The 27,759-nt window shown below is 38.7% G+C and overlaps 1 protein-coding gene across 3 annotated transcripts in view; it reads right to left on the reverse strand.

The window, feature by feature from the left end:
- EYA1 (EYA transcriptional coactivator and phosphatase 1) overlaps positions 1-27,759 on the reverse strand; it is a 135,791-nt gene that overhangs the window by 52,502 nt on the left and 55,530 nt on the right. For all 3 annotated transcript variants that reach the window (XM_082258315.1, XM_082258313.1, XM_082258314.1), the window contains 2 exons: positions 22,796-22,935; positions 22,354-22,437 (listed from right to left, as the gene is read on the reverse strand). In XM_082258315.1, the coding sequence (XP_082114441.1) occupies positions 22,354-22,437; positions 22,796-22,935 (224 nt within the window). The remainder of the gene's footprint in view (positions 1-22,353; positions 22,438-22,795; positions 22,936-27,759) is intronic.

Genomic DNA, 27,759 nt, shown 5'->3' on the forward strand with positions numbered 1-27,759 from the left:
GGATGCCATAAAATCTAAAGGCATGATTTTGTGGCCGGAACTCCGCTTTAATACCAATAAATGGTTGTGGAACGAATCATCTGAGTTTCAGTTATTTCTTATGGGAAAATTTGCTTTGATATACGAGTGCTTTGGATTACAAGCATGCTGCCGTAACAAATTATGCTTGCAAACCAAGGTATTACTGTACGCTATTTTTAAAGTTGGATTATTTTTTATGTTAAGGCAAACCTTTAACTTATGGGGAAATGAATATGAATTATTTACTGTGTATAAATAATGCAAATTTCCATTTTGTAAGGCTGGGCACAGACGGTTTGAATCTCAGCCTGTTCAGCAGGAACCGGTTGTGATTTGAACCGTGTGTAGGCAGGCTGAATGTAACAAGTTGATCGATCAATCAACTTGGGTACAACAAGCCTGCTGGATTTACTTGCGATAATTGCTAGCGGTTACGATAGCCGCTACCAATAATCACTGCCTTCTCTCAGCAGGGATGGCTTCCCCAACCAGGAGCAGACAATTGCTCGGCAGGAGGGATTTCCCTGTTAGCACTGTCTGTGTTGATGGGGGAATTGTGCAAATATCTTTCCCGCGGTTGGAAGAAAGAAATTCGCACCATCTCTGGCAGGCCTAAGGCTTGTAGAGACTGGAATTCAGAGCTATCGTTGGTTGTATTTACAATCTATTTCCTTGGGCACTGACAGACTCTTAGCCTGCATTTTGGATCTGGAGTCAGCATACATATGGTTTGTGTCATTCATATTATTTTGTGTTAATGCATTTGCAGAAGTTTGTCATTGTTTTTTAAAGGGTATATAAAAAAACTATGAGCTTACTGTGATATCAGATAGCTGACCTAGAAGGTGCACAACTGCACTAGTGTCTTAGTGCATACAGCTAAGATTAAAAAACAAACACTATTAAAGTCATGTGTCCACTTCAAAATTGTTGTCATCAAAACAGGACACAACATGGTCTCTTGCTTACATTTTTTGGACTTTTTCATAATCATTGTTTCTTATAGTGTTAGTTCACATACTACTCTGCGTTAATATACATTGCCCCATGTGGAGTGGCAAGGCATGTCTTCACATCATTAGGCACAATAAAATTTGCATACCCCAAAACCAACTTAACCGGTTGCCGACCGCCGCACGACTATATACTGCGGCGGTCAGCCCCGGCCAGGCAGAGTGACGTATCGGTACGTCACTCGCCTGTCACTGACTTGCGAGCCTATCGCGGGCGGGCGCGCGCCCGCCGAGGCGCGCGCCCGCCGCGGCTCGTTCACAGGCAAGTCAGTGCGTGTGACCGGCGGACTCGATGTCCGCCAGTCACACTGCGATCGCTCCTGTGAAGGGAGAAAGACAGAGCAGCTTGTGTAAACAAGCTGCCTGTCAGTTCTCCCTGTGTAAAAGTGAAGATCTGTCCGTTCTACTATGTAGAACGGTTGATCTTTGCTTTTACACCAATAGGAAAGTCCCTACACAGTTAGAATCACGCCCCTAGGACACACTTAACCCCTCCCTGTCCAATAAAGTTAACCCCTTCCCTGCCAGTGTCATTTTTGCAGTAACAGTGCATATATATAGCACTGATTACTGCAGTAATGTCACTGGTACCCCCAAAAGTGTCAAAAATGTCAGTCAAGGGTCCGATCTGTCCGCCGCAATGTCGCAGTACCGAAAAAAAAATCGCAGATCGCCGCCATTACGCGTTAAAAAAAAAAACACCAAAAATGACAAAAATCTTTCCCTTTGTTAGTAAACGCGATAACTTTTGCGCAAACTAATCAAAATACGCTTTTTGCGATTTTTTTACCAAACATATGTAGCATAAAACAAATTGGTCGAAAAATGTTAAAAAATTTTGATTTTTACTTTTTTTTTGGGGGAATTTCATATAAAAAAATGTGAAAAATATTGTTATTTTTGCAAAATTTACGCTCTTTTTTTGTTTATAGCGCGTGATCAAAAAATCGCACAGGTGATCAAATACCACCAAAAGAAAGCTCTGTTTGTGGGAAAAAAAGGACGTCAAATTCGTTTAGGTACAGTGTCGCACGACCGCGCAATTGTCCGTTAAAGTCACGCAGTAAAAAATCGCAAAAAAACCCCTGGTCCTTTAGCAGCCAAATCCTCCGGGGCTTAAGTGGTTAAATATGAATCGCAGCTGACATCTTTGCCAGATCTGTTTCCTGCACCTTCAGGCATCTCGATTGACTACCCACGCACATTGGAGTTAATTAATCCCACCACTAAAGAATTCTCAGACCCAGTTTACAATCCCTAGGAACTTTCTAGCAGGCAGGTAAAAGGTTTTAATGTAGAATACACATACAGATTCTCTTCCTGCAAGCACGTTTTTAAAGCTAAAATTCTGTTTTAAGCAGGTCCATTTATCTGTGTACCAATACCAACCAGAAAATCCTTGATGGGTGTCTTTTATGATTGAAATGGTTTCTCTCTCTAATTATCATATTGTGAATCTACACACGCAGAAATGGTCTGCAGAGCACAAATACTGTGCTTGTGAAAGGACCCATAAAGATTGCAAGTGTTAATTCTTCTTTAGCAACACAATGATGACAAAATGCAAGTGCTAACAAAACGCTTGCACTGTAAATTCACATTAATGCAAATAAAGCGCATCAGAATACATGTATTAAAATGATTCTAAAGGCTAAACATTTTTACCCTAATTCATTCTCTGCATTAAGGTAAAAAAACGCACCACTAACTGTTCCTTCCTCCATCCCTAAACACTTACCTGGCTCCTCTCACTGACCCTGTGCTGTCCCCGGTTGCAGCACTGCTCCTCCACTTCCTGGTTCTACGGGGACACAGGCAGAATCAGGAGCCACAGGTTTCTGCTGCTGTCAGTCCTACACCTGGAGGAGGGAGTGGGGGTGTGGCTTACTGGTACTGTGTGTACCTATGGATGCACACGGTATGGTTCGGTAGCATGGCTGCATGGGTTTCCCCATAGCCCATGGCTTGCTAAGGGGGCATAAGAAAGAAGGTGTGGATAGTGCCAGCGAGGATCCACCAAAAAAAAAAGGTAAGGGATCACTCTGTGCAATACCGTTGCACTCAGTGGATAAGTATATCTTTTTTTGTTTACATTTTTTTTTTTTAAATTAGCCTTTAACATCACTTTAACATCTCTTGGTGTGTGAGCAGTGTTAATTTTGCCAGCAAATTTCAACTTAGTTTTAGTCATAGTCTTTTGACTAAAATGCCATTTTCATTTTAGTGGTATTTTAGTCTTTTGACTAAAATGCTATTATAATTTTAGTCATCTGAATTGTTTTAGTCCTATTTTAGTCAACTAAAATATCCAGTACATTTTAGTCGACAAAAATCTCATACATTTTAGCCACTTACAAATTGTATGGGTTTAGGTAAATTGTAATGCATTATTTAAACATTTCTCCAGAATTTCCAAACGAATTATATACTCCTGGAATAAAAATCTAATAATATGGTATTATTTATGGTATTAAGGTTTGAACATGCACTACAGACACAGATTTAGCCATTGTGATGTATATCTTTAGAAATAAAACCAAGTTTCATAAACAAACAACTGTAAACTCTATTGGCTGTAATGTCATTGCACATATTACCTGAATACTGTATATTACCAACATTAATTATTAAGAAAAAATATAAAAAAAGCCTTTTTCTTAAATTGTTTCTCTCTTTCAGCAGATTAGTAGATGCCCCTTACTTATGCTTATGCGGTAGAGCAATATATGTTTAACCTTTAATGTGCTATTATTACAGGTTCTGGATGGAATTGCGTTGCTGATTTAGAAATAGGCAACAGAGTAGTGTTGATTTTTATGTCAATATTCAATTTAATTTTAGTCATAGTCATACTCTTTTGACTAAAATGTCATTTTAGTTTTAGTCGTATTTCCGTCTTATGACTAAAATGCCATTTTAGTTTTAGTCCTATTTTAGTCATCTGAATTGTTTTAGTTTTAGTTTTATTTAGTGGACTAAAATAGTGTTAATTTAGTCAACCAAAATATTTTAGTCGACGAAATAAACACTGCTAAAGAGAAATATGGATACACACACGTTTAATATACTGTATATTCATATATAATTTAAGGTGTGTCTATAGATGGGTAGTACTCAATACCGTCTATTGAACGAATAGGTACCAATGTCCCCATATCATATATTTAAACAAAAATAGCTCTGAAAAAACAAAGCTCTCGCCAAAGCGAGGAATGATGAGGGCTGGAGACCAAAAGGTGGGACTTTAAGGGTACCGAATAGAAATTGAATATTCACCAAAGTATATATAAAAATATCAAAACTTTATTAATCATACATGGATAAAATCATCCAGTAGAAATAAAGTGGAATGCCCTGGGCACCTGCTTGTGGACTAGAGCCGGATTACTCACCGGAGTAGCCACTAACATATACGTGTATTATGGTCTTGACAACTCTGTTGCTAATATTTCATATGATATATCCATTTAATTGTTCCTTTGTCTGTTTTATATACATTTCAATGTTTTCATTCCACTTTATTTCTAGTGGATGATTTTATCCATGTATGATTAATAAAGTTTTGATATTTTTATATATACTTTGGTGAATATTCAATTTCTATTCGGTACCCATAAAGTCCCACCTTTTGGTCTCCAGTCCTCATCATTCCTCGCTTTGGCGAGAGCTTTGTTTTTTCAGAGCTATTTTTGTTTAAATACTGTATATTCAATTAATTACACTGCATTCACTATCTCACCAGTACTTTGTTTAGGAATAAACCAAAAACATTGATGTTTAAGCAATAGTGGTACTGTATATTCTTCATAAGCTTAGATAATAAATGTTGTCATTAAATATAAATCTTGATAATTTGAAGAATGGATGCATTCAAACTGACACTGCTAATCAAATTTACTTTACAGGTTAGTGATATTCCAAGTTAATCAAAGATTTCTGTAGAGAATCACCAGGATTCTGTGACGCAGGCCACCCACATAGACTTAAAGTCTTTTGTTTGAGATTAACGTATAACACACTTTATGTTCTCTGCAGAAATTGCCATATCAGCTGGCTCCTTACTGAGCTAATAAAATAAAAAACAGTGTCCAAAGCCGTGGTTTCTAAATACAATGCAGATGTCTGGCTTGTTTTCATTTGTATAACATTTTCATGATTTTTATACATAGAACACATGCACTGATCGTTACATATATTTGTTGGATTATGTATTTGGCAGTTGTTGAGAAAGAAAGCAAAAGTCTACAAATTTGTTTAGAATACCTCAAGTTTTTGTACATGGGAAAACATATCTTAGGGCATGTGAATATGCAGCATTTTTAGTTTTGATTTACATGCCTTCTGTTCTTTATTTCTTAAGAATAAAAAAAGATGATAGTTTCCTAGAATAACGATTTGTAAGGTTAATCCAAGTCTTGGGGTAATAAATATTAGTTAGAGGACCTCAGATTAACACATCAGCAAGTGTTTTACAACTTCTAGAATTTGTCATTCAAAGTAATTGCAACCAATAAATTAAAGTGATACGAAAGTCTTGGTTTTTTTTTTGTATATAAATAACAAACATGCTATACTTACCTACTCTGTGCAGTGGTTTTGCACAGAGCAGCCCGGATCCTCCTCTCCTCAGGTCCCCCGCCAGCGCTCCTGGTCCCTCCCTCCTGCCGAGTGCTCCCACAGCAAGCAGCTTGCTATGAGGGTACCTGAGCCAAGCCGCTCCTCTGTGTGTCTATTCAGAGATGGAGCCGCTCCTTGGCCCCCACCTTTCTCTCCTAATTGGTTCACGGACTTTGATTGACAGCAGCCCGAGCAGCCGAGTCTCTGGGGCAACATCACTGGATCGAGATGGGGCTCAGGTAAGTATTAGGGGGCTGAGGGGGGCTGCTTCACACAGAATGTTTTTTATCTTAATGCATAGAATGCATTAGGATAAAAAAAAAAACTTCTGCCTTTAGAACCACTTTAATGTTACCAGCTGCAGGAGAAAAGTGGAAACTGCAAATAATGACAATAAAATAGGCTAAAAAACAATAACTATGTTATAATTATATAAATGAGAGTTGATTTACTAAACTTGGGGAGTGCAAAAGCTGGTGCAGCTCAGCATATAAATCAAGCTTCAAGGTTTTAATGTCAATGCCTAATTGAACAAACTGAAGTTAGAAGTTGGATTGCTGCCATGCACAGCTGCACCAGATTTTGCACTTGCAATTTATATTTTTCAAAAGTCTATTTGAAGTTTAAGGGCCCTGTGGCGATCCGATCAGATCCCCTTGTTAGTATTTTAGGCGGACCTGTTCATGCATTCCAATGGACCGGCAGGTGTACACAGACTTTTGCTGTTTACACCTGCCTACCTACGGGTCCAATCAGGCATGCCTAAATAAAATGGAGGCAGACTGCATCCTCTTCCATTTTGGTGGACCAGATTGGAGGCAGTTGGTTTTAAATGGATAGTGGAGTCTGTACTCCTGACCACCCAAAGAGCAGAGCGGGGTCGGTCTGTGTCTGGTCTGCAGACCCAGACCTGTCATCTGCCCTGCTCTGCTCAAATCAGCAGGAGATCAGCTGAAAGATCCCCTGCCGTTCTGAATGGAAGGCGCCCATGTGAAAGGGTCCGAACTCCCTAACTGAAAATCTTAGGTAAATTTAAAGTGGAGTTCCGGCCACAAAATCGACATAATCGATTTTGTGGCCATCCGCTTCCTATTTGTCCCCGGAAAAAGAAATGGATAGTTACGATTTTTTTTTTTACTTACCTTGTTATTGTAGAAAAATATACTCACCTTTCTTCCACTTCCTCCCTCGGCGGCCGCGGCCTTCACCGTCACTTCCGGTTTGCAATAATTCCTGGGAGCTGAACATCATTGCTCCCAGGAATCAATGCGCCGGAACCGGCCCCGCTCGTCACTTCCGGTGTGGCGCCGCATTCCCTGCTAAACAGCTTCTGGGCATGCCCAGAAGCTGTGGAGGAATGCGGTGCCGCACCGGAAGTGACGAGCGGGGCCGGTGCAGGCGCATTCTGGGAGAAGAGGACACGGAAGAGGACGCAGAAGAGGCTCGAACTGGCTTCAGCTGCTCACACCAGAGATGGCAACGCTGGAGAAGAAATTTTAAAAGTTAAGTATTTCTTCTTTCAGGTAAGTGCGACCCGGGACAGTAGAGAGGCTATCCATTGTGGAATGTTCTAGCCCTGACAGTCACGGGGGTATTTTTATTGAAATTTTTTTTTCGTGGCCGGAACTCCGCTTTAAATGATAAATTCACCTTTGGGAACATGTTACATGTTACACCCCTTTTTCAAGTGGATCATATAACATGTTCCTACTCCTGCAGCCTCTCGCCGATCCCCTCATTGTGACAGTAGGCTGGGTATCTTCTCCCCAGTCAAGCTGTCACAATTTAAAAGAATGTGGCTGTACGGAGCTCCGCCTATACAGCCGAATCATTTATTGACAGAAACCTGTGAATGAATGGACTACAAGTACCAACAGCCTTTGCGGCTGATGGTCTGTAGTTCTCAATGAACTACCAGGGTGCTAGTGAGCACTGTAGGTAGTTTGAGTCTTCCTGTCATGGTTTAACTGCCTCCTCGTATGACGTACAAACAGACAGATACACTGACAGTCTGCAGGAGCCTGAGATTGCACCCCTGATCTGCTGATACCTGCATAAAAAAAGTGCATTTATTATTATTTTTTATTTTTTTCAGAAAGGTGAACTTATCCTTTAAATGCAACTGATGATAAAGCAGTACCCAAAACCAAAAATTTAATATATTGCAGATAACTAACCATTAGATGTGGCAGCTGCATTACATTTTTCCTTTTTAGCTTTCCCCCCTCTGTTTTTACCTAGTGATCTGGCCAGTAACACGCCTCTTCTATTAGAGTGCCTACACTCTGGAGGAAGGAACAACAGAGACACCTCTGGACAGCAGTATTGTCAGTCTGGGGGGAGGGTAATGTTAGATGTACAAGCACATTTAGATGGATTTGACTAACAAACTGAAGCTGAACTCCAGATAATACTTTTTAAGAAGATACACCAACAGTTTTGTCCCTTTTGGGATAAAGGTTTTACATAAATGAATAAAAGCTGATTGTTGTAAGCATCCCTGACAGTGTTTTGTCTGCTACATCTGCAGGACAGCTTGCTCTATTGAAAAACAACAGACTTACTGGCAGAATCCCCAGACAATAAAAAGGAAAGAAAGCCTTAAGTCCTGGTTCACATTAGTACGATGATAGACATCGCAAGTGATTCGGAGCGCACTGCTATGAAAATCACATGCGATGCCTGTGTGATGCAAATTCAGCCATACAGATTGTATGGCTGAATTTGCATTGCATTCGAACACAACACACACAGGACCCTTTTTTGGGTCCGCAGGAGAATCGGATCGCATGGTGATCCAATTCATGTCTGAACTGACAGTTCGCACTGCGATATGCGAAATGATCTGGGGGTGTCGTTAACTTTGTATTGACACCCCCAGGCTTTCGCATTTGGGAGTGTGAACTGCCTGTAATTTAAATACAATGCGGGAACCCGCATGTGAACCGGCACTTAAAAAGAACTAGGGACTAAGAACTAGTAAACTGCGATAGAAAAAAGTTTGCTTTGGGTTTAATGTCGCTTTAAGTACATGAATACATTGTTATATCAGTTTACTGTAAAGCAACACTTAGACTAGGAGAGAGAGAAGCACAAGGAGAGGAGAGCAAATAGATGCCTACATCTGTGTTTTGCTACTCCATGATTGTCCAATCTGGAGGTAGGGGTGTATTCTGGACTATGCTGTCTGGTAGGGTATCTGGACCACATTTTAGCTGAACAGAATTTCAAATCTGACAGGTAAGGTGGGTTTTGGTCATGGACTCCCTGATTAAGGAAAAAGAGCCAATGATCCAGTTCACATTTGCCCTGTCAACACACGGTATGAAATGTTTATATTTTATATATTTACTTCCCAATGATTTATTTATTATTATTCCAGATATACCTATACGAATGTAAAAAATTAACAGGGTTTTTCCCTTGTTTGCTGGATTATGCTCTAAACGTTTAATTGCACCCTTATTTTTTGTATAGCATATTTCTACAGGTGATTTTAGCCAACAGAAGTTGGCCTCCTTTGAGTCCTAGACTACTAGCCCAAATTGCCCTTATTTTAATGCACCACTTGTGCCCAATTTGACCTTTATTTCTAAACCACTGATTGTTCTATTTTGTAAATCTTCAGTAATCCAGGTCAAGCAATCTGCTTAAACAGCATAGCTAGCTGTAGACAAAGTTGAGTCTGGATGTAATTTGTATAGAAGTATAGAATGTCCATGTTTAGTTTTAGCAATCACTGATTCCTTTTTAAAGTGCAAGTTGCCAAGAATACATTTAACAGAACTAAGCTAATTGACACACAATGGCCAGCAAAAAACTATCACTTTATTACTGTTATCACAGTTTTGGCAAACCCCTTTCTCAACTCTGGGGATTTTATGATAGTCACAGATTGTATTTTAGCCTTTAAAGAAATGCAGTTTGTATTATTAATAAAATATATTGCTGTAATATTAAAAGCCTTGTGCTCAAAACATCAAAAAGGAATACACTAAGGAAAATGGCTATATACAGTATATATGTCTATATATATATATATATATATATATATATATATATATATATATATATAGACATACAAATATAAAAAAAAAATATATATATATATATATATATATATATATATATACTGTATATATATATATATATATATATATATATATATATATATATACTCGTAATGTTTGTCCACCTGTCTCAAGCTATCAATGCTGCAGATGGGGTGTCAGCATATTTCCACCGTCCAAGACCCAACTAACAGCAGCTGGCTTCATGCATCAGTATGAGAGGTGGAAAAGTTAGGAAAGCTCAGATTTCATACAATAGAAATCATAAACACAACATAGCATAAGCCTTCATGGGTAGAAGAAAACAACATAAAGCATAAAATTATTGGCTACTTTTTTTTCCATTATCTAAACAAACCAAAAAAAATGGTAATTGGAATTCATCAAAATGAAAGTGTATAGATAAAAGAAAATAAACAAATGCAAACAACCAAAAAACATTAAGTGATGTGTTTAAAAAAAAATAAAATACAAGCACTAAGCTTTAAACAATGCAAAAAATAAAATAAAAAAATGTACTTTAAATCTAAAACACAGTAGCTTCAAATAGTGTTCAGAAAAGAAACTGCAACAGCTGAATGGCAAGTTATATTTAAGAAGATAATAGATGTATTTAAAAAAATATTTTTTATATACATGTCAAGTTTCTTATGTAAAAGAAAAGGAGTGCTTTAACAAAAGCCCTATACTGCCTACTCCTAGGGGCCTCTGAGGAAAAAGAAGAGGCTAGCTGCTTTGAGGCTCCTCCACCATACTGTTAAATGGGCCTATCACTGGTATAGTAAATGCTGGAATCCAATTGTAAACTTGCAATGCTTATTCATAAACAATCCATGATATTGTACACTAATAAAAACTCTAACATGTTTCAGCTATCAATCCTAAGGCCAGCCATTCACGGTTCGAATCTCGTCCAGTTCAACAGGAAGCAGCCGAGATTCGAACTGTTAATGGGCAGGCTGAATGCACCAAGTTGATTGATTGACCAACTTGGTACAACAAGCCTGCCGGATAGTCTTGCTCTTACCGCTAGTGGCTGATTCTCCTGTCAGCACTGTCTGTGTTAATGGGGGAATCGTGGTTGCTCTCTGTATGGCCAGACTAAGCTATATCTTATCCCTGGTATGCCTTATCAATGTTCTCAAAAGGTCTGGAAACAACTAATCTTGATGCAGGATCAAATTTAGAAAGTCAGGAAAGTCAAGTTGGCTATTTTTTGTGTTATTTTTTGCTTTTTTTTTATTGTTTGCCTCACAGTGTACCTATAACCTGAAGAATGTTTATGCAGTGGCACTGCAACTTGTATGGAATAGATGACAATCCCTACTCTGTCCATGATTCTTGGAGGACTGAGTTCAGATCCTTATTTATTAAAACTTACCACTAACTGCACCAGCTGACAATTATGCCTGTCTTCAAAAAGTAGAAGTTTCCATTGTCAAAAGAATGTTACACCATGACAGGCATTTGTTGAGTGTGCCTAATATTAACTGTCATTTTCAATATTTTTAAATCGGCAGTTTTCATTTTAATAATACCCGATAATCCTTCCATGAAGGTCTTTTTTACACTTCCTGTTAAAGAGTGACAATGGTCTGTTCCTATCTCCCAAATGCGTTCCTGCCTTGTCACCCTGCCACATGAGCTTTCAATCGAGACTACAAGTGTCCATTTTAACAAAGATTGTGCAGGTCTGTTGTCCCCAACCAGAAACCTGCTCTGAGAAATGCTTTGCAGTTATTGCTGAAGTGCATGCATTTATACAGGGAGTGACTACAGGGTATTAGTGGCACTAATATTTATTTATGATTTATTTTTTAAAGGTATTATATAGCGCTGACAATTTACACAGCACTGTACATATTGTACATTCATATCATGCAAAAAGGGTGAAAAATGGAAATTGGTTCTAATACACAGTGCTTTGGCAAATTAAGCACTTGCCGACCGCCGCACTACTATTTACTGGGGCAGTCAGCCCCTACTGGGCAAAACGACGTAGGGCTACGTCGCTCGCCCACAAGCCTCTAGGGGGCGAGCGCGTGCCGCCGGAGGCGGGCTCCCGCCCCCGCTCATTCAATAACATCCCCGCGGGAGTGGCTGGCGGCTCCGATGTCTGCCGGCCACTCGCGATCTCCGGCTGGAGAGCTAGTTAAAAAAAAAACAATAAAAATGACATAAATCTTTCCCGTAGTTAGTAAACACAATAACTTTTGCGCAACCAATCAAAATACGCTTATTGCGATTTTTTTCACCAAAAATATGTAGCAAAAAACAAATTGGGCTAAAATGTTAAAAAATTTTGATTTTTACATTTTTTGGGGGGAATTTCATATAAAAAAATTTGAAAAATATTGTTATTTTTTCCAAATTGTTGCTCTTTTTTTGTTTATAGCGCAAAAAGTAAAAATCGCACAGGTGATCAAATACCACCAAAAGAAAGCTCTGCTTGTGGGAAAAAAAGGACATCAATTTAATTTGGGCACAGCATCGCATGACCGCGCAATTGTCCGTTAAAGTCACGCAGTGCCGAATCACAAAATAGGCCCTGGTCTTTGAGCAGCCAAATCCTCCGGGGCTTAAGTGTCCTTCAAACTTCACAGGCGAAGGACTATCACAAATCTAAACTTTTATTTGGGTACTTTTGGCACCACACTTCTAGGGTCCCAGCCTACTGAGGATTAAATCATCAGAATAAATCAATAGATCGACTTGTGTACAATCAATTAGATTATAAGCTCGCAGGAGCAGGGTCCTTCTAACCCTCTTATATTATATTGTATTGTTACTGTATTGTCTCCCTTTATATTGTAAAGTGCTGTTGGCACTATATAAATCCTTTATAATAATAACCCGCCTGCCCATTCATAGATCGAAATTCGGTCAGTCCCTGCTGAACCAGCAAAATTTCCATCCATGTATGGCTGGCCTAACAGGAGCTTTAAAGATTTCAAGATTCGTAGATCTTTAGGAATTTGGAACCATATCAGAAATAACAAGTGGACTTCTAGAAAATTAAACACTTATTGGCCCTTAAATATGTCTACTCTGCATTCTGGAAATTGAGTTCAAACAGCCCCAGCAATCCCATGCCTACTGTGCAATGTGACCCAGCCAGGCAGCTACAAACACTACAGGCAGCTACAAACACAGCTAAAGCCTAAAAATTGATATCTTCCATCTAGTGCCGCTGCACAGCAGTAGCAATTACCTCTAATGTGAAGATTGCAGAAGCATTAGGTAAAATAAGTACTGTCTAATGAGATAAGAAGAGAATCACCTTCCATCTCCGCCCTCCTTTCAGTAAAAGCACACATTATTATAGCCAGGCTAATTGACCTTTTGTCCTGTTCATTCCACGGCCCCAGGCAATTGTTCACAAAGAAAGAATATAGAGTCATGTCCTGTCTGAAATGTGCAGACATTGCCCATTACAAATCAACTCCAACATCAAAACTGAAGTCTTTATTTAAGCCACCCTGTCTTTAATTATGTAAACTCTTAAATGTGTAAGCCCTGCCTATTAGAACAGACTATTTCAGGTTCAAAGCTGACAATCTTTCTTAAGTTCTCTTGGGTTCTTTCTGAACTTACCGCACAAACACCAGTAGACAAATTTAAAATTGACCTGTTTTTTTTCTCGAAAAAGATCCATCTATCTATATATATATATATAGATATATCTATATATATATAGATATATCTATATCTATATAAATATATATATATAGATAAATATTGGTATATGTATATCTATCTATCTATATATATATATATATATATATATATATATATATATATATATATACATATATATATACATAAACATCTATAAATATGTATAATCCAATGGCTGCCACTCCACACAAATCAGGGATAAAAAGTTGGCCCGGGTGCCCAGCAGAGACTGCAGCGCATATAAACCAAAAAAGAGAGCGGCACTCATGGGTCTTGAAAGATAAAAGCACAATGACGGGTTTAACCAATGTTTCGATGAGGCACAAAGCTTGTCTTCCTCAGGATGTAGATAAATAGGTATATATATATATATATATATATATATATATATATATATATATATATATATATATATATATATATATATATATATATCATATAGATATGTATATATATATATATATAGATAAATAGATATATATCATGACAAAAAGTCTTAGCTGGTTGTGTACAGTAGATATCCCTGTGGGCATTACAGATTGGGGCAAATATGATTGCTGTGGTGCTAGGGCCTGTCAGCCTTTCTCTAACAACTCATCTGAAGGAGAGAACACATGTTGTTATCCTCTCAAAGAAAAATAAATAATTTTTGCAAATACTTGCAATGGCTGAAAGAATTTATTATGGTCCTAGAGGACCATCCTAGAGGAAACACTATTTGGCCATTCCCTTCCCTATTATCACATCAGATGTCAAATTGGGGGCAGTAAAAGTATGTTTTTTTTTTTAAAACAAACGGATTCCCCCATTTACACAAGTGAACAGAGGAATCGTCCCTGCTGTGCTATAGTATTCTGACAGCGAGGACTCCTCCACTGTCAGAATATATTGATCAGGGCTGTAGCTGATTGGCTGCAGTGACTGATTGAATGAAAGCTTTGCAACAGTCCCGTTCCACAGAGGTTGAACTACTGATTGATTTTGTCAAGCGGGGAGGGGGGCACACAGATAGAAATTCAGCTGGTCTCTGCTTAATCAACAGAATTTTAACTAAAAGCCTGTTGTAAAAGACTGCGTGCAGACAGGCTTTCTTAGCTAAAGAGACATGCACTGTCTCTTTTGCAATAAAATGCCCGTCTACATGCTCTCCATCTCCTCCGTCACTGTAAAGGAAGCTGCACAAATGCGAAGATTAGCTTACAGTGCCAGGATGACAGCCTCCCCCCACCGGCCAGTGAAGAACCCCGAACACCGGCAAAGGAAGATACCGGTGTTGCCGCAGGACCAGTGGACAGGTAAATATAGAGACTTTAGTTCTACTTTAATTTCCCAAGGTATATATAGACTGTGATGGGTCTTAGTACAACCTAAATAATGGCTTTTTATATCTGATACAACAATCTGTGATGTCATTTCTTATTTAATTCTATGACTAAAATGCCTGCTAGAGGGTCAAAGTTCAAATTACATGCATCTGGAATTAAATGTGCCGGAAAGAGAAATGCAACTTTATTTATACCAACAATGTAATTAAAAGGAACAGCTGTTTTGCATAGACCTCATGACGTTTATGTGCACCACAAATAGTTACACTCTATAAGTGATTTCATTTACGTCTAGAAAATGGGAATCTCTGTTAAACAATATATATATATATATATATATATATATATATATATATATATATATATATATATATATATATATATAAATATAAATATATATATATATATATATATATATATATATATATATATATATATTAATATATTGTACATGCTTTATATTTAGAATTCATGTGTACAAAGAACATGGTGATACAATTCGTTATGCTGCTCTAAAAAACAGAGGTATCCAAAGTGTATTTGGTCATTGCATCAAAATGTACATTAGATGTATTAGAGTACATGCCTAACAGATCTCAGACTTGCTTAAAGGGGAAGTCCAGGCAAACAGCTAAGCACACAGTTAAAATACAAATTAGCCATTGTTTTACCTGCCAAAGGATTTGTATTTCTGTCTGTGCAGTCATGAGTTTCAGGGCCCTTTCACTTTTTGATATCCATTTTTTGTTAAAAATGCAGAGCAAAAATCCATGAAAAATTTATCCTTTTAAGCCTAGGTTCACACTGAGGGCGGGTTTGAAATTGTGCGAGTTCAGCTGAACTTGCACAACTTCAAATCGGCATTTTCAGTCCGACTTCAGGGGCGATTTGACAGACATCTGTGTGGGCTCATGCACAGATGTCTATTGAAATCGCTCCCCCAAGTCGCCAAAAGTGATAAAACTCACCTTTATAACTTATATCAGCTGATAAACCCTAGGAATGCAGAAAGGGGACATAGTCAAATATGCCAGAGCTTTATGTTTTATTTAAGGCCGGTCTATAGTGTAGTATTTGCTGCCATTGCTGAAAATTGCCTTGATGCTAATTTACTATCAAAGCTCTTTTTTGCACTGACCTGTGCTAAAAGAGCACTTGAAGTAACTAGTACTATATGCCCGTTCATCTAGGAATTTATTTCCCCTTTACCCCTATAGCCTGGAATTTCATTGGTGTGGCAGAACAAGAAGGAGTAGTTGGAGGACCACAAAGAGGGATCACTGGAGCAGCAGATGGTTTGGTTTAGACCAGTGGTTCATAAACATTTTCAGGCTACCACCCCCTTGCCTCCTAGGCCATATCCCTAGTGCCCCCATACATACACACATACAATCACACACTCTTCATTCTTGGTATTAGGTTTACTACAGTTTCAAAGCAGCGATAACTAATCTAACATTAAAAACAAGTATGTATTTCAGTATGTATTTCATAACGAAATATTTCACAACTAAAACTTAACCCAGTGAACCAATTTATTTAGCAACATGAAAGAGCATATTTGTTCCTCTCCTTTAAGATGGATGTGTGACAGCGATATCAACTTCTCAACCTCAGGATAAGCAATAGGAGGAAGAAGTCTGCGATTCCCATGTTGAGTAATTTTTTTCTTTTTCATAAAAACCTGAGCTACTGCAGTGAAGCCTTGATTTACTAAATTAAATGTCATTCTTTGTATAAGACTTACATAAAAGGAATCTGTCATGAGACATGCATGGAGGCTGATTGCTGCCCCATGCATCCATCACCAAAGAAGTGTTGCCAGCATTTATGAGATATTTACAACCACAGAAAAATAGTCAATTCTGGACACACCTAATTTTCAAATCTGGTATGAACACTTTTGTGACTTAGTTTTGGCTCAAAGAAGACTTAAAGCGTAATTCCACTTTTGTTGAGAGAAAAACGTTCCACTCTGGGTGATCTCTGTACATTGCAAGGATTTTACCAAACTTTGTTGCAGATTCCTACCTTTTGTTATTCTGAAGAAATTAGTTTGTTTCTTTGCACCTCTGTGCTGAGTGGTTCTAATGGGAGTGGATTCATAATTATCATTTAGCTGTGGCAACTGCAGAGCACTAATGAGGAAAGCTGCTGGGCCTGCATCTCTTTAGATGTGTTTCTATTAGGAGTATCTCACCAAAAATGACATTTTTGTTGCAGGGGATGCCAGAAATCTGACTTGTATCCTAGTGCAGACGTTTGGGAAAATTGGTGAGCCAATCACATAAGCAGCAAATGCAATTGCAACCGGGCCCCATGCTTTAGGGGGCCTGTGCGGCTCCCCTGTACACCTGGATAGGAGGGGTGGCTTGGGCAGCATGTCGAGAAATCACTGTCCTCCTTTTTCCTCCTGTAGCTGCAGGAGTTAAATGGAGGAGATTGGTTCCTCTGTATGCTGCCCCCGCCACACCTCCTATCCAGTTCACTTGTGTTCTGCTGTCTCTTGGCCCCTGTTTGCTCCCCTGGTCCCCTCCCACTGTGTTGCCCCTCCACTGTGCTTTCTCTCCTGCTGGCTTCTGCAGGGGATGTGTCAAAATAGAGAACCAGGAAGGGGTCAGTAAATATGTAATTTACCAGCTCCTTCCTTTTCTGAATGGACAGAGTCATAGTCAGTGACATTGTAAAAAAATAAAATAAAATGATAAAAAATAATACAATTAAAATGCCAAAAAATAAAACTACTGACACCAGTGGGTGAACTTCCAGGATCACAAAGGTCACACTTGTGACAGGGCCCTGGCATTCCACCACCGTGGGGAGGCCCCAACATGGCAGGAAGGTGGCCCACTGCAGAACTTGTGAAAGGGTCCCACTGCAGGACCATAGTAAAGGGCCCCACAACGAGAGTAAAGGGCCCCAGGATCAGTGGGAAGAGCACCAGGCTTAAAAGAAAGGGCTGGTTTCTTGCACAGGGGCCCTGAAGGTTCTAATTACGCCTCTGGGGTGTACTGTATACCATCTGTGTACAGAACATCAGGTAGCCATATTTAAATGGAAAGGTAATTAATAATCAATAGTAATTGATGGCTAACAATTGGTGCAAATGGCTCTGCATAGTTGATATTACACAGTAGCATAATATTATGATTAAACATAGAAACATACTGTAGAACATTTGATCTTTTTTCTGCCATCACTCTTTTATGTTTCTATTTTTATTCACGGTATTATGCTACTGTGTAGCATCAACTATACTGAACCATTTGCTCCATTTTCTAGCCATCAATTACTACTCTTAGCAACTACTCTTAGCAATTAATCATAGACGGTGTTGCCAACCCCCACAATGCCTTTTAAATTTACAAAACACAGAAAATTTACTGACGAAACACATTTTTTTACTGGCATCCTGAAATAGGACAAAAATGCCTGTTATAAACAAAGGCAATCAATATTTAAACAGTATAAACAATATGTAAAACTTAACAATACTCATAACAAGTTTCTGCCGGCTTTACAATTAAAAACTGAAAACAGAGTGACAAAATGTGAGCTTGACTAGGATTATAAAAGACATGGGTCACCCTGGGATAAAACAGATAAAATAAGTTATGCAGCGTGTGTAGCACATCACAGTAAACAGTACTGCATGGTCAGATTTTGCCTAAAAGTAAAGAGGTCTAAAGGAGGATTGTTAAAAAAAATCTAAGCCTAGTCACTGTATACACTGCAATCATATACCACAGTCCTTGTACCCACAACATACTCCTAAATACTGTACCACAACTGACAGCTTCACAGACACAAATAAACGTTAAGCATAATTTTTTAGAAATTAAAGATTTCCATAACATATGCTTTGATGCACACAAAAAAGATATCATTTTGTCTAACTGAGCCAACCTTAAAGAAGATTTTTATTAAAGCCAGCAACTGTTGGGACAATTAACACTTTGGTCAGCACTATGAAATGTACAACATAATGTATAGAGTTCAGGGGTCAGGATGAACCCTCTGTTCACATCAAAGTCCCCAGATTCCCCACCTACACCAGGGTTCCCAGAGTCCCTCCTTACATTAGCGTCTGCAGAGTACCTCCTAATGTCAGTGTCTCCCTTTACATCAAACTCCAAATCACTGCCCTATATATTAGTGTACCCAGATACCCTCCTTACATCAGTGTCCCCAGAGTTCCCCTTTGCATCAGATTTCCTTGTGTTCCCTCTTACATCAGAGTCCACAGAGTTCCCGCTTTACACCAGAGCCCCCTTTTCTTTTAGAGTCCTTAGAATTGTCCCTTACATCAGTGTCCACAGAGCTCTCCTTTCAATCAAGGTCCCCAGGATTTCCTTCTTACAATCAGTGTTTTCAGAGTCCCCCCTTTATGACAGTCAGCAGAGTTGCCCTTTAGGGCTTATTCAGGCCATGCTAATCTGCTGCATGTCCACTCACCTTAGAGCTGTATGCAGGTAGCCTATAGAAGTGAGAGCAGATGTTGCAGCTGCACACACACACAACTGTATGTCAACTTTAGACATGAAGGCAGGAGTGGTTGCACAGATCCTAATGCACCCTTTTTGTCAGCAGCCACTGTGTCTGCATCCACATCTATGGGCTGCCTGCACGCAACTCCGAGGTGGACGGGCACGCAGCTGACAGCCGTCTGAGCGGGAAATAGGATTCACTGCTTGTCTGAATGAGCCCTTACATCATAATCTGCAGAGATTCCCCTTACACTGTAAAGAGGGAATTCTGTGGACTCTGATGAAGGGGGGCTCTGGAAACCCTGATTTAAGTGAGATCTATGATGTAAGGGGGGCACTGATGACCAGAGACTCCCTTACATCAGAGTTCCCTTTTACACCAGATTCCTCCTCACTCCCCCCTTACCTTAGGGTCCTCAGTTGCATTCCATTTTCCTCTTACATCTCCTTGTTGGCTATAGTAGTGCACTGTGGGCTGGTCCAAGCAGGCTTTAGGGTTTTGAGGGTGGCCCATAGAGTACTGAGGGCTGGTAAGTCTATAAAGTTCTAAGGGCGGACTTAGGCTGTTTGTGCAGCCTTCCTCAGCTACATGTGAAAATTGTAGGTAGGGCATTGGCAGCATTCCTGGACTCTAGACTCTGGAAGAGGAAGTTTCATCTTCCTCCTTGCGGCAGAGCAAGCATGTGGTTGGCTGTTAGGATGCTGGGCGGTCCTAGCAACCAACTACTAGAACTGGCAGTGTCAGCAGCAGGTAGGAGGTTGCACTTTAGTGGTGGGTAGGAGGAGGCACTTTGGCAATGGGCGGGAGGTGGCACTTTAGCAACAGCAGAAAAAAACATCTGGGCTTGTGTAAGATGGATGGACCATTTTAGCCACCCATCTCCTGGCCCAGTATTTTTACTGACATGTTATATCCATAATGGAAACTTCATGAACAGGTGTAAAAAAAAAGATTTTTACAAACTGTCTATTCATTTACTGATGGTTGGCAACACAGTTTACAAATTATTTTATTAACATAGTCACAGTACTAACAGTCTTGGTCTAAGAAGAAGATCTCATACAAAGAAATAACATTACTAAATCCTGTATAATAAACATCCTGGTTTGAAAGCCAAGCTACTGCCATTGAAAAAGGCAAAACCTCTGCCCGCGGGTACAAAATTTTCAGATATGAAAGGCTTTACTTGTATACAATGGGGGAGATTTCATAAAACTGTGTACACGGAATCTGGTGCAACTATGCATAGCAACCAGTCAGTTTATAGGTTTTATTGTCAAATCCTAATTGAAAAAGCTGAAGTTAGAAGGTGAGTGGTCACTTTGCACAATTGCACCAGATTCTGTGTTCTTCATATATATTCAAAGAGGTCCAAGCTTACAAAGCAACATGCCTTATGTGTGGAGGAAAAAAGCAACTTTTCTTCTTTTTTTTTTGCAAAATGATCTACAATTATTCTAGTGAAAACGAATAACGAAAAGTCACATTGTTTTATGAGCATAGCACACTTATGTGTGAAAGAAAAGCATGTATAGAGCTAGCTACAATTCCTATAACCTTTTGCGTTGGCAACCACAAAGGCACCTGAGAAAAAAAGTCTACAAAATGAAGAAGGCTTAATTATTGCCATCCCTAGTAGTAAAATAATGTCCTGACAACAGATGTGAAGATGCAGAAAGTGTAGAATATTGACTTATTCCAGTAAAACAAATACCTAGGAATATATTAAAAATTTTGTTTTTTTTACTCTCAATTGTCAATGACTCCACTATTGCTAGTGAGGTGGAAGTCGGCACTGGAAACTATTAACATGTGCTCTCTTCTTTTACAGCAGTTTTAATAAATGTAGCACTATCTTTAACTATTATAAATCTATTACCTAACTAACCTTGCTAATAATTACCATGTCAGGCTAATGGTTTGTTTCTGATTCATATCAGCCTTGGCTATAAATTGTGTCAACTCATGGGATAATGAAGTAGCAGCAGCTAAAGTAAGTTTATTTATTGTATAGATCCTAACATATATAGAGAAACTGTCAGCCTGATGGAACCTGAAGTAGGCAATAGCAAAACATAACATGTCACAGCAAAAGGAAATTACAGGCTGAGCACAATATATCCATGAAATGCTAGGACCTCTCATAGCTGGTGGACATAAAACGGAGGATGCATAAATATTGACTTTCCAATAAGACTAATTTATACATGTCGAGCAGCAACAAGCAGTTAGATATATTAACACATATTAACATGAACCAACCATTACCTTTACCTACAACGTTCTTTTGTGAGCCCATTTGTAAATACCATGTCAGTGAAATCCACAGTAGTGGACTGGCTGGTATAGACAAAGGACTGTTCCAACATTGTCTGTACTGTATTTAGTCATAAGAAATTATTCAAAGTTGTATGCAGGGCTGGTTTTAAACAAATCCGGGCTCTGGGTTTAACTGGGCCCCTTCTTCGGCTGAAATACTGCATGCGTTCACAGACCATAAGACATAGAATGCACTGCTTCCATATATATTTCTTCCCTTTTCTCTAAAAAGTTAAACAGACTTCTTGCTAGTGTTCACTAACAGAAGTTAAGAAGTGGGGTAATTGAAACACTATGGAGTGGGTCATGCTGGAGAATATGTAATGGAGCAGCTTTTCATGTTCATGGGAGATTGAGGATAGGGAGCCCTGGACAATGGGCAATTGCTAGATTTACTCCCCCCCCCCCCCAACACCAGCCCTGGTTGCATGTATAGCACATTGAATGTTTTTTTTACCTTAAAGAACAGCATAAATAATAAGTAATAATAAAATAATTTTTAAAAAACCTGAATGGTTGATTACCTTTTTCCAAAAATGCTTTTTACCTTGTTGTCATGCTAATGCAAACATTTTTAAATTTTCACAGCCACTAACCTGGAATAGGCATGCACATCAAGAGTTCTGACTTCCAAGAACCTAGGATTCTTGGAAAGTACTCAGGAATGACAATTCAGCCACTACCCCCCTCCCCCTTTCTGCTGTACAGGTTCCCAATAAAATCATATGCATGAGGGCTTAAAGAAAAATATCAAATTCCACAATGTCTCCAAAATTTTCAACTGTATTTATCTTTTTATAAATCCACATTGCTAATACTCACCCTTCCATATCTGTTTGCATAAGATCCTGTCAATAAAGAATGAAAAACGATGATGGTTTCATCCAAGTCCCAAATGAAGACTCTCTGCCAATTTAGAATAGCACATAAAAATATTAAGAATAAAGCAACTATTATTATTCCTGATTTTAAGCACAAGTTTTTTTCTGTTTAGTGACGAGGTAATACATAAATAAATAATTTTTTCTTTTTTACAAAACCAGGTTTCATGATAATATGTAATTGCAGGACAATTGGTCTTTCCAGAATAGTAAAATGTTTTCAATATATTTTTTATGCTAATGCAAAGCACAAAGGAAAAAAACAGCTTTAACAAAATACTAATAATTGAAACTCTCTATAGAAAGTCTAAAACGAACAGCATTTGTTAAATCTGTAGGGAAAATACTTATTTGTATTGGATTCAGGTTACAGCATGACATACCTCAAGGTCAGAGTCTGGAGGTGGGGAGGGGTTATTGTTTCTCCTTCCTCTTCCCCGTGATTTTCCATCTGACCCACGCCGCAATCGATCAGAATCTGAATCTTTAATAGGCGTTGATGGACTATGGATTGTGCTGTATTCTGTTTAAAAAATAGAATAAATCCATTGACCATGATTTGTAAATTCCCTTTCTCTATAAATGTTCTTCCATAAAAACCTAAATTGTATAAAAATTATTTCATTCAGTTTCCTTTCCTAAATTCATGAGTACATATAAAAGGTAAACTGATTCAAAAATTGCAAGAATCTAATATTTTTGGCCAATTTCATCCCAAGTTTAGATGCAACTAAAATCCAAAGATATTTCCAGACTGTGGTGAGTTCTGTAATTAATTAACCTTATACTCCACAGAATAGAAAAATCTAAATGCACTTACTTAGACAAACTGACATTTTTAGATGAGCAGGTGTGTAAGAAGTTCACTGAGCTTGTCAGATCTACAGATTGACGTACCTGTGCCTGTCCATGATGGTGGATTTTAATTATTCCTTTTTGGTTCAAACTTTTCCACTAGCTAAGAAATAACAGCATTCTATCACACAGTCCCAGAATGGGAAAACTGATATCTTGAACAGAAAAATCGAAGGCATTTTTTTGCCTTGTGTTTTTCATATGAATTGCACCTCATTATGACATCCCCCCTTACTTTCTTTTACATAGAATTGTTGTGTTATTTCCACATATGACTTACAGAAAAGTATTTAACACATCCATATCAGGAAAATTTCCAGTACAGAGAAAGTAAAATATTTAGAATGGTTCAAGCAACCTTATCCAATAAACAACACACGGTGCAACAAGCTAACGTTTAGGTGCTTTAAATTAAAGCAAGCACTCAGAATTCACTTGACTTGACAGCAGAGTGAATTTTGATTTGCAGGGTAACTGCCCATAATAAATAGCACCGCGCTCACTGCTCTATTTATTAATAAACCCAGAAACTGTCTAAAAACTGCACTTAAAGTGAACCTATGGTAGGTTAGGACAATCAAATATTTATATATTCTTTACAAGCAGTAAATTACCTCTTAAAGAAGCCCTCACTAATATTTGCAGCTGCAGAAACAGTGGAGTAATTCATCCTCAACATTTACAGCAGAAACACTGAAGTCCTTTAAGTCTTTTTAGCTCAGATCATCTTTCTCCCCCCTTCAAGAGCTCCTGTAAGCATAGAGTTACATCAGAGGTTATAAGGCTAGAAGGCTACTGAGTCTCTACTTGGAGAGAAAGGCAGGGTGAACTGAGCTGCTAAGAGTATGACTTAAAGAACGTCAGCCTTCCCACTGCAAATTCTGAGGATAAATCACTACTTGCTCTGCTACTTGTTTTAAACTGTATGTACTCTATGTTAGGAATTTGTAATTATTTGACTGTCTATAGCCTGACCAGAGGTTTGCCCATATATAGACTACTCATCAGCTAGTAAAGTCCATTTTAGGTGATAATCAGTCTGTGCATGGGTGGCCTTTGATGTCTAGGGCTGCCACATGTTTAGATATAAAATGGATAGGGTCAAATATGCAGTCATAGCAAACACCACTGTTATGCTTAATATCTCTTTCAGTTGGAGGGCAAATTATCATGGAGCTGTTGCAACAGTGTTGGGTGATCCAAGCAGATTAAGCATGGAAAGCTTCACAAATGTGAGACAATTTAAAACAAATTTAATAAGCGATTTTTTTTGTAATGCAAACCATTTGTTTGACCATCCTCTCACTTTTTCCTTACTGTAGTTAATAATAACAAGTACAATTTTGCTTTTGGCTAGTAATGTTTGTGGCATGCAGTTCCAGGCTGCTTGAATAATCTATATGATTCCCAAATGATATGCCTTTTGTCACTATTAATATTATAGACATTTGTGCAGAGAATTGAGAATGCCAGGCTTCCTGTTTTCATCAGTTGATTGCTCCTGAATATTCATGAAATGTGTAGTAAGTTCTTTCCCCTCACTGCAAAGTTCAGATGATCGAATTACACGAGAGCAGCACAGAATCTTGCCAAAATCTTTCAGTAACACAAAGGTTGCCAGGTGACAGCAGAATTGGTAGACATAAGATGGTAAATAGTCTTCCAAATATAAAAAGAGTACATACACTGCCTGGGCAAAAAAAAAGTCGCCACCAAAAACATTCTAATATTTTGTTGGCTTTGATTACGGCACGCATTCGCTGTGGCATTGTTTCAATAAGCTTCTGCAATGTCACAAGATTTATTTCTGTCCAGCGTTGCATTCATTTTTCACCAAGATCTTGTATTGATGATGGGAGAGTCGGACCACTGCGCAAAGCCTTCTCCAATACATCCCAAAGATTCTCAATGGGGTTACGTTCTGGAATCTCTGGTGGCCAATCCATGTGTGAAAATGATGTCTCATGCTCTCTTAACCACTCTTTCACAATTTGAGCCCGATTAATCCTGGCTTTGTCATCTTGGAATATGCCCGTGCCATCAGGGAAGATAAAATCCATTGATGGAATAACCTGGTCATTCAGTATATTTAGGGAGTCGCTGACTTAATTCTTTGGGCACATGAAGTAACTATCCAATAGGATAGTTACTGCATGCTTAGTTTAGTTAGTTGCTTAGTTAATTCCAAGTGGCAACCTTTTTTTTTTTTGCCAGGCAGTGTATATAACAATTTAGAAAAAAATTCTATTATGCTTAGTGAGTTGGTCTTCCAGGTGCTATAGTAAAGTTTGAAGGGGGGCGTTCACACTTGCCCATTCACACATGTTAATGCACAGGCGTATGCATTTTTTGGTACAGTGAAATTATTTCTGAAAGGCATCCCAATGAATATACAGCGGGTAAAATAAGTATTGAACGCGTCACCCCCATCTAGGTAAATATATTTCTAAAGGTGCTATTGACATGAAATGTTCACCACATGTTATGGAATTACAGGGATGATTGTTTCAAAGAAAACAATAAGTAATGCACTCAACTGCTATGGCCTGTATGTACGCTCACCAGGCAAGACTCCATTGCTGAAGAAAAAGCATGCTGAAGCTTGTTTAAAGTTTGCTGCACAACATTTTGGCAAGCCTGTGAAATAATGGGAGAATATAGTCTGGTCAGATGAGACCAAAATTGAACTCTTTGGATGCCATAATACACACCGTGTTTGGTGGATAAATGGCACTGAACATCACCCCAAAAACACCATAACAACAGTGAAGTTTGGAGGTGGGAACATCACGGTGTGGGGCTGTTTTTCAGGCAAACTTCTTATCATTGAAGAAAGAATGATTAGAAAAATGTACCAAGACATTCTTGATAAAAATCTGCTGCCATCTACCAGGATGATGAAGATGAAACTAGGGTGGACATTTCAGCCAATGACAATAATCCCAAACACAAAGGCAAGGAAACTCTCAATTGGTTTTAAAGAAAGAAAATAAAGCTGCTAGAATGGCCCAGCCAATCCCCTGACTTGAATCCAATATTTCTATGGAAAGAACAGAGTTCGTAGAAGAAGCCCATGGAACCTTCAAGAGTTGAAAACTGTTTACGTGGAAGAATGGGCCAAAACCACACCTGAGCAATGTATGCAACTGGTTTCTCCATACAGGAGGCATCTTGAAGCTGTCATTACCAACAAAGGATTTTGTACGAAGTATTAAATAAATTTCAGTTAGCGTGTACACTACTTTTTCCCTGTGTCATTCCATTTTAATACGCATAATTTAATTTCTGAACGTATTTGTTTTGTATGGATTACATGTTATTACTGACATGTGGTGAACCTTTTCATGTCAATAGCACCTTTAGAAATATATTTACCTAGAAAAATGGTGATGTGTTCAATACTTATTTTACCAGCTGTATATACAGTAACCACAAATGTAGCTGCACTAAAAGGCACCGCAAAACAGAGATGTTGAATGCTGCTTTGCCAAAAATGGTGGAGATGTATGCTGAAGCATGTTAAGAGGCTATTCAAAATGAAGAGGCTGACCTAACGCAACACATAAAAAAAAAATACACTTTAAAGAATGGATGAGCATGAAACCATTAAAATAGACAAATACACCTTTAATTGAATAAGGCTTAAAGTGGATGTAAACCCTCACATATAACCAGTGAAGTGAACAGCCTCAGATGATACATAGAGATGAAACAAATCTCCCTACATGAGTTTTTCATGCATACCTGCTGTCTTCAGCTTTATATATACTTTAGAAGGTGCATATCGTGTTAGAAAATTTCTCTTCCTGTTCAGCACTGGGAGTGGATTTGTGGCATACAGCCAAGGCAGCTAATTCAAGGAAAGGCATACACCCTCCCTCCAAGTAGGCAGAGACTTGCAGAGCTGTGCTGTGGCAAGACAAGCTCTCTGCTAATCTATTTATAGCAACCTCCCACGACACAAATTTCAGGCTGGTTTTATCTTGGTTGACAGAGAACTTGTCAGATAACATGCTGATAACAAAACAACGAAACAGCTGAAAGACACAGGACTTCTGTCGGTTCACACTTCTGCGATGTGGGAACGCTGCGAATATGCAGCGTGTTCCCGCATCGCAACCGCACATCTGGCAGTTCACACTGCCATATGCGATACACAGGGGGTGTCAATTAAAATTTAACGAAACCCCCAGTTGCGATCGCATATCGCAGTGCGATCTGCAAGTACGCACAGAATCCGATCGCACAAGTGTGAACCACTGTGCGATCCGATTCTACTGTGGCTCAAAAAAAGCCTCATGTGCATGTTTGGTGCGGATACAGTGCAAATTCAGCCATACAAAGTGTATGGCTGAACTCGCATCCGCACATCAGATCGCATGTAATTAGAAGCAGTGCGCTCCGAATTACATGCAATCTCCGAAAACGCGGACGTGTGAACCGGCACTTAAGGCTTTGGTGATAAGAAAACACTACAGATATATGTGCTTAG

The sequence above is a fragment of the Pelophylax lessonae genome (assembly GCF_965119305.1).
Source record: "Pelophylax lessonae genome assembly, chromosome: 5".
NCBI lineage: Eukaryota > Metazoa > Chordata > Amphibia > Anura > Ranidae > Pelophylax > Pelophylax lessonae.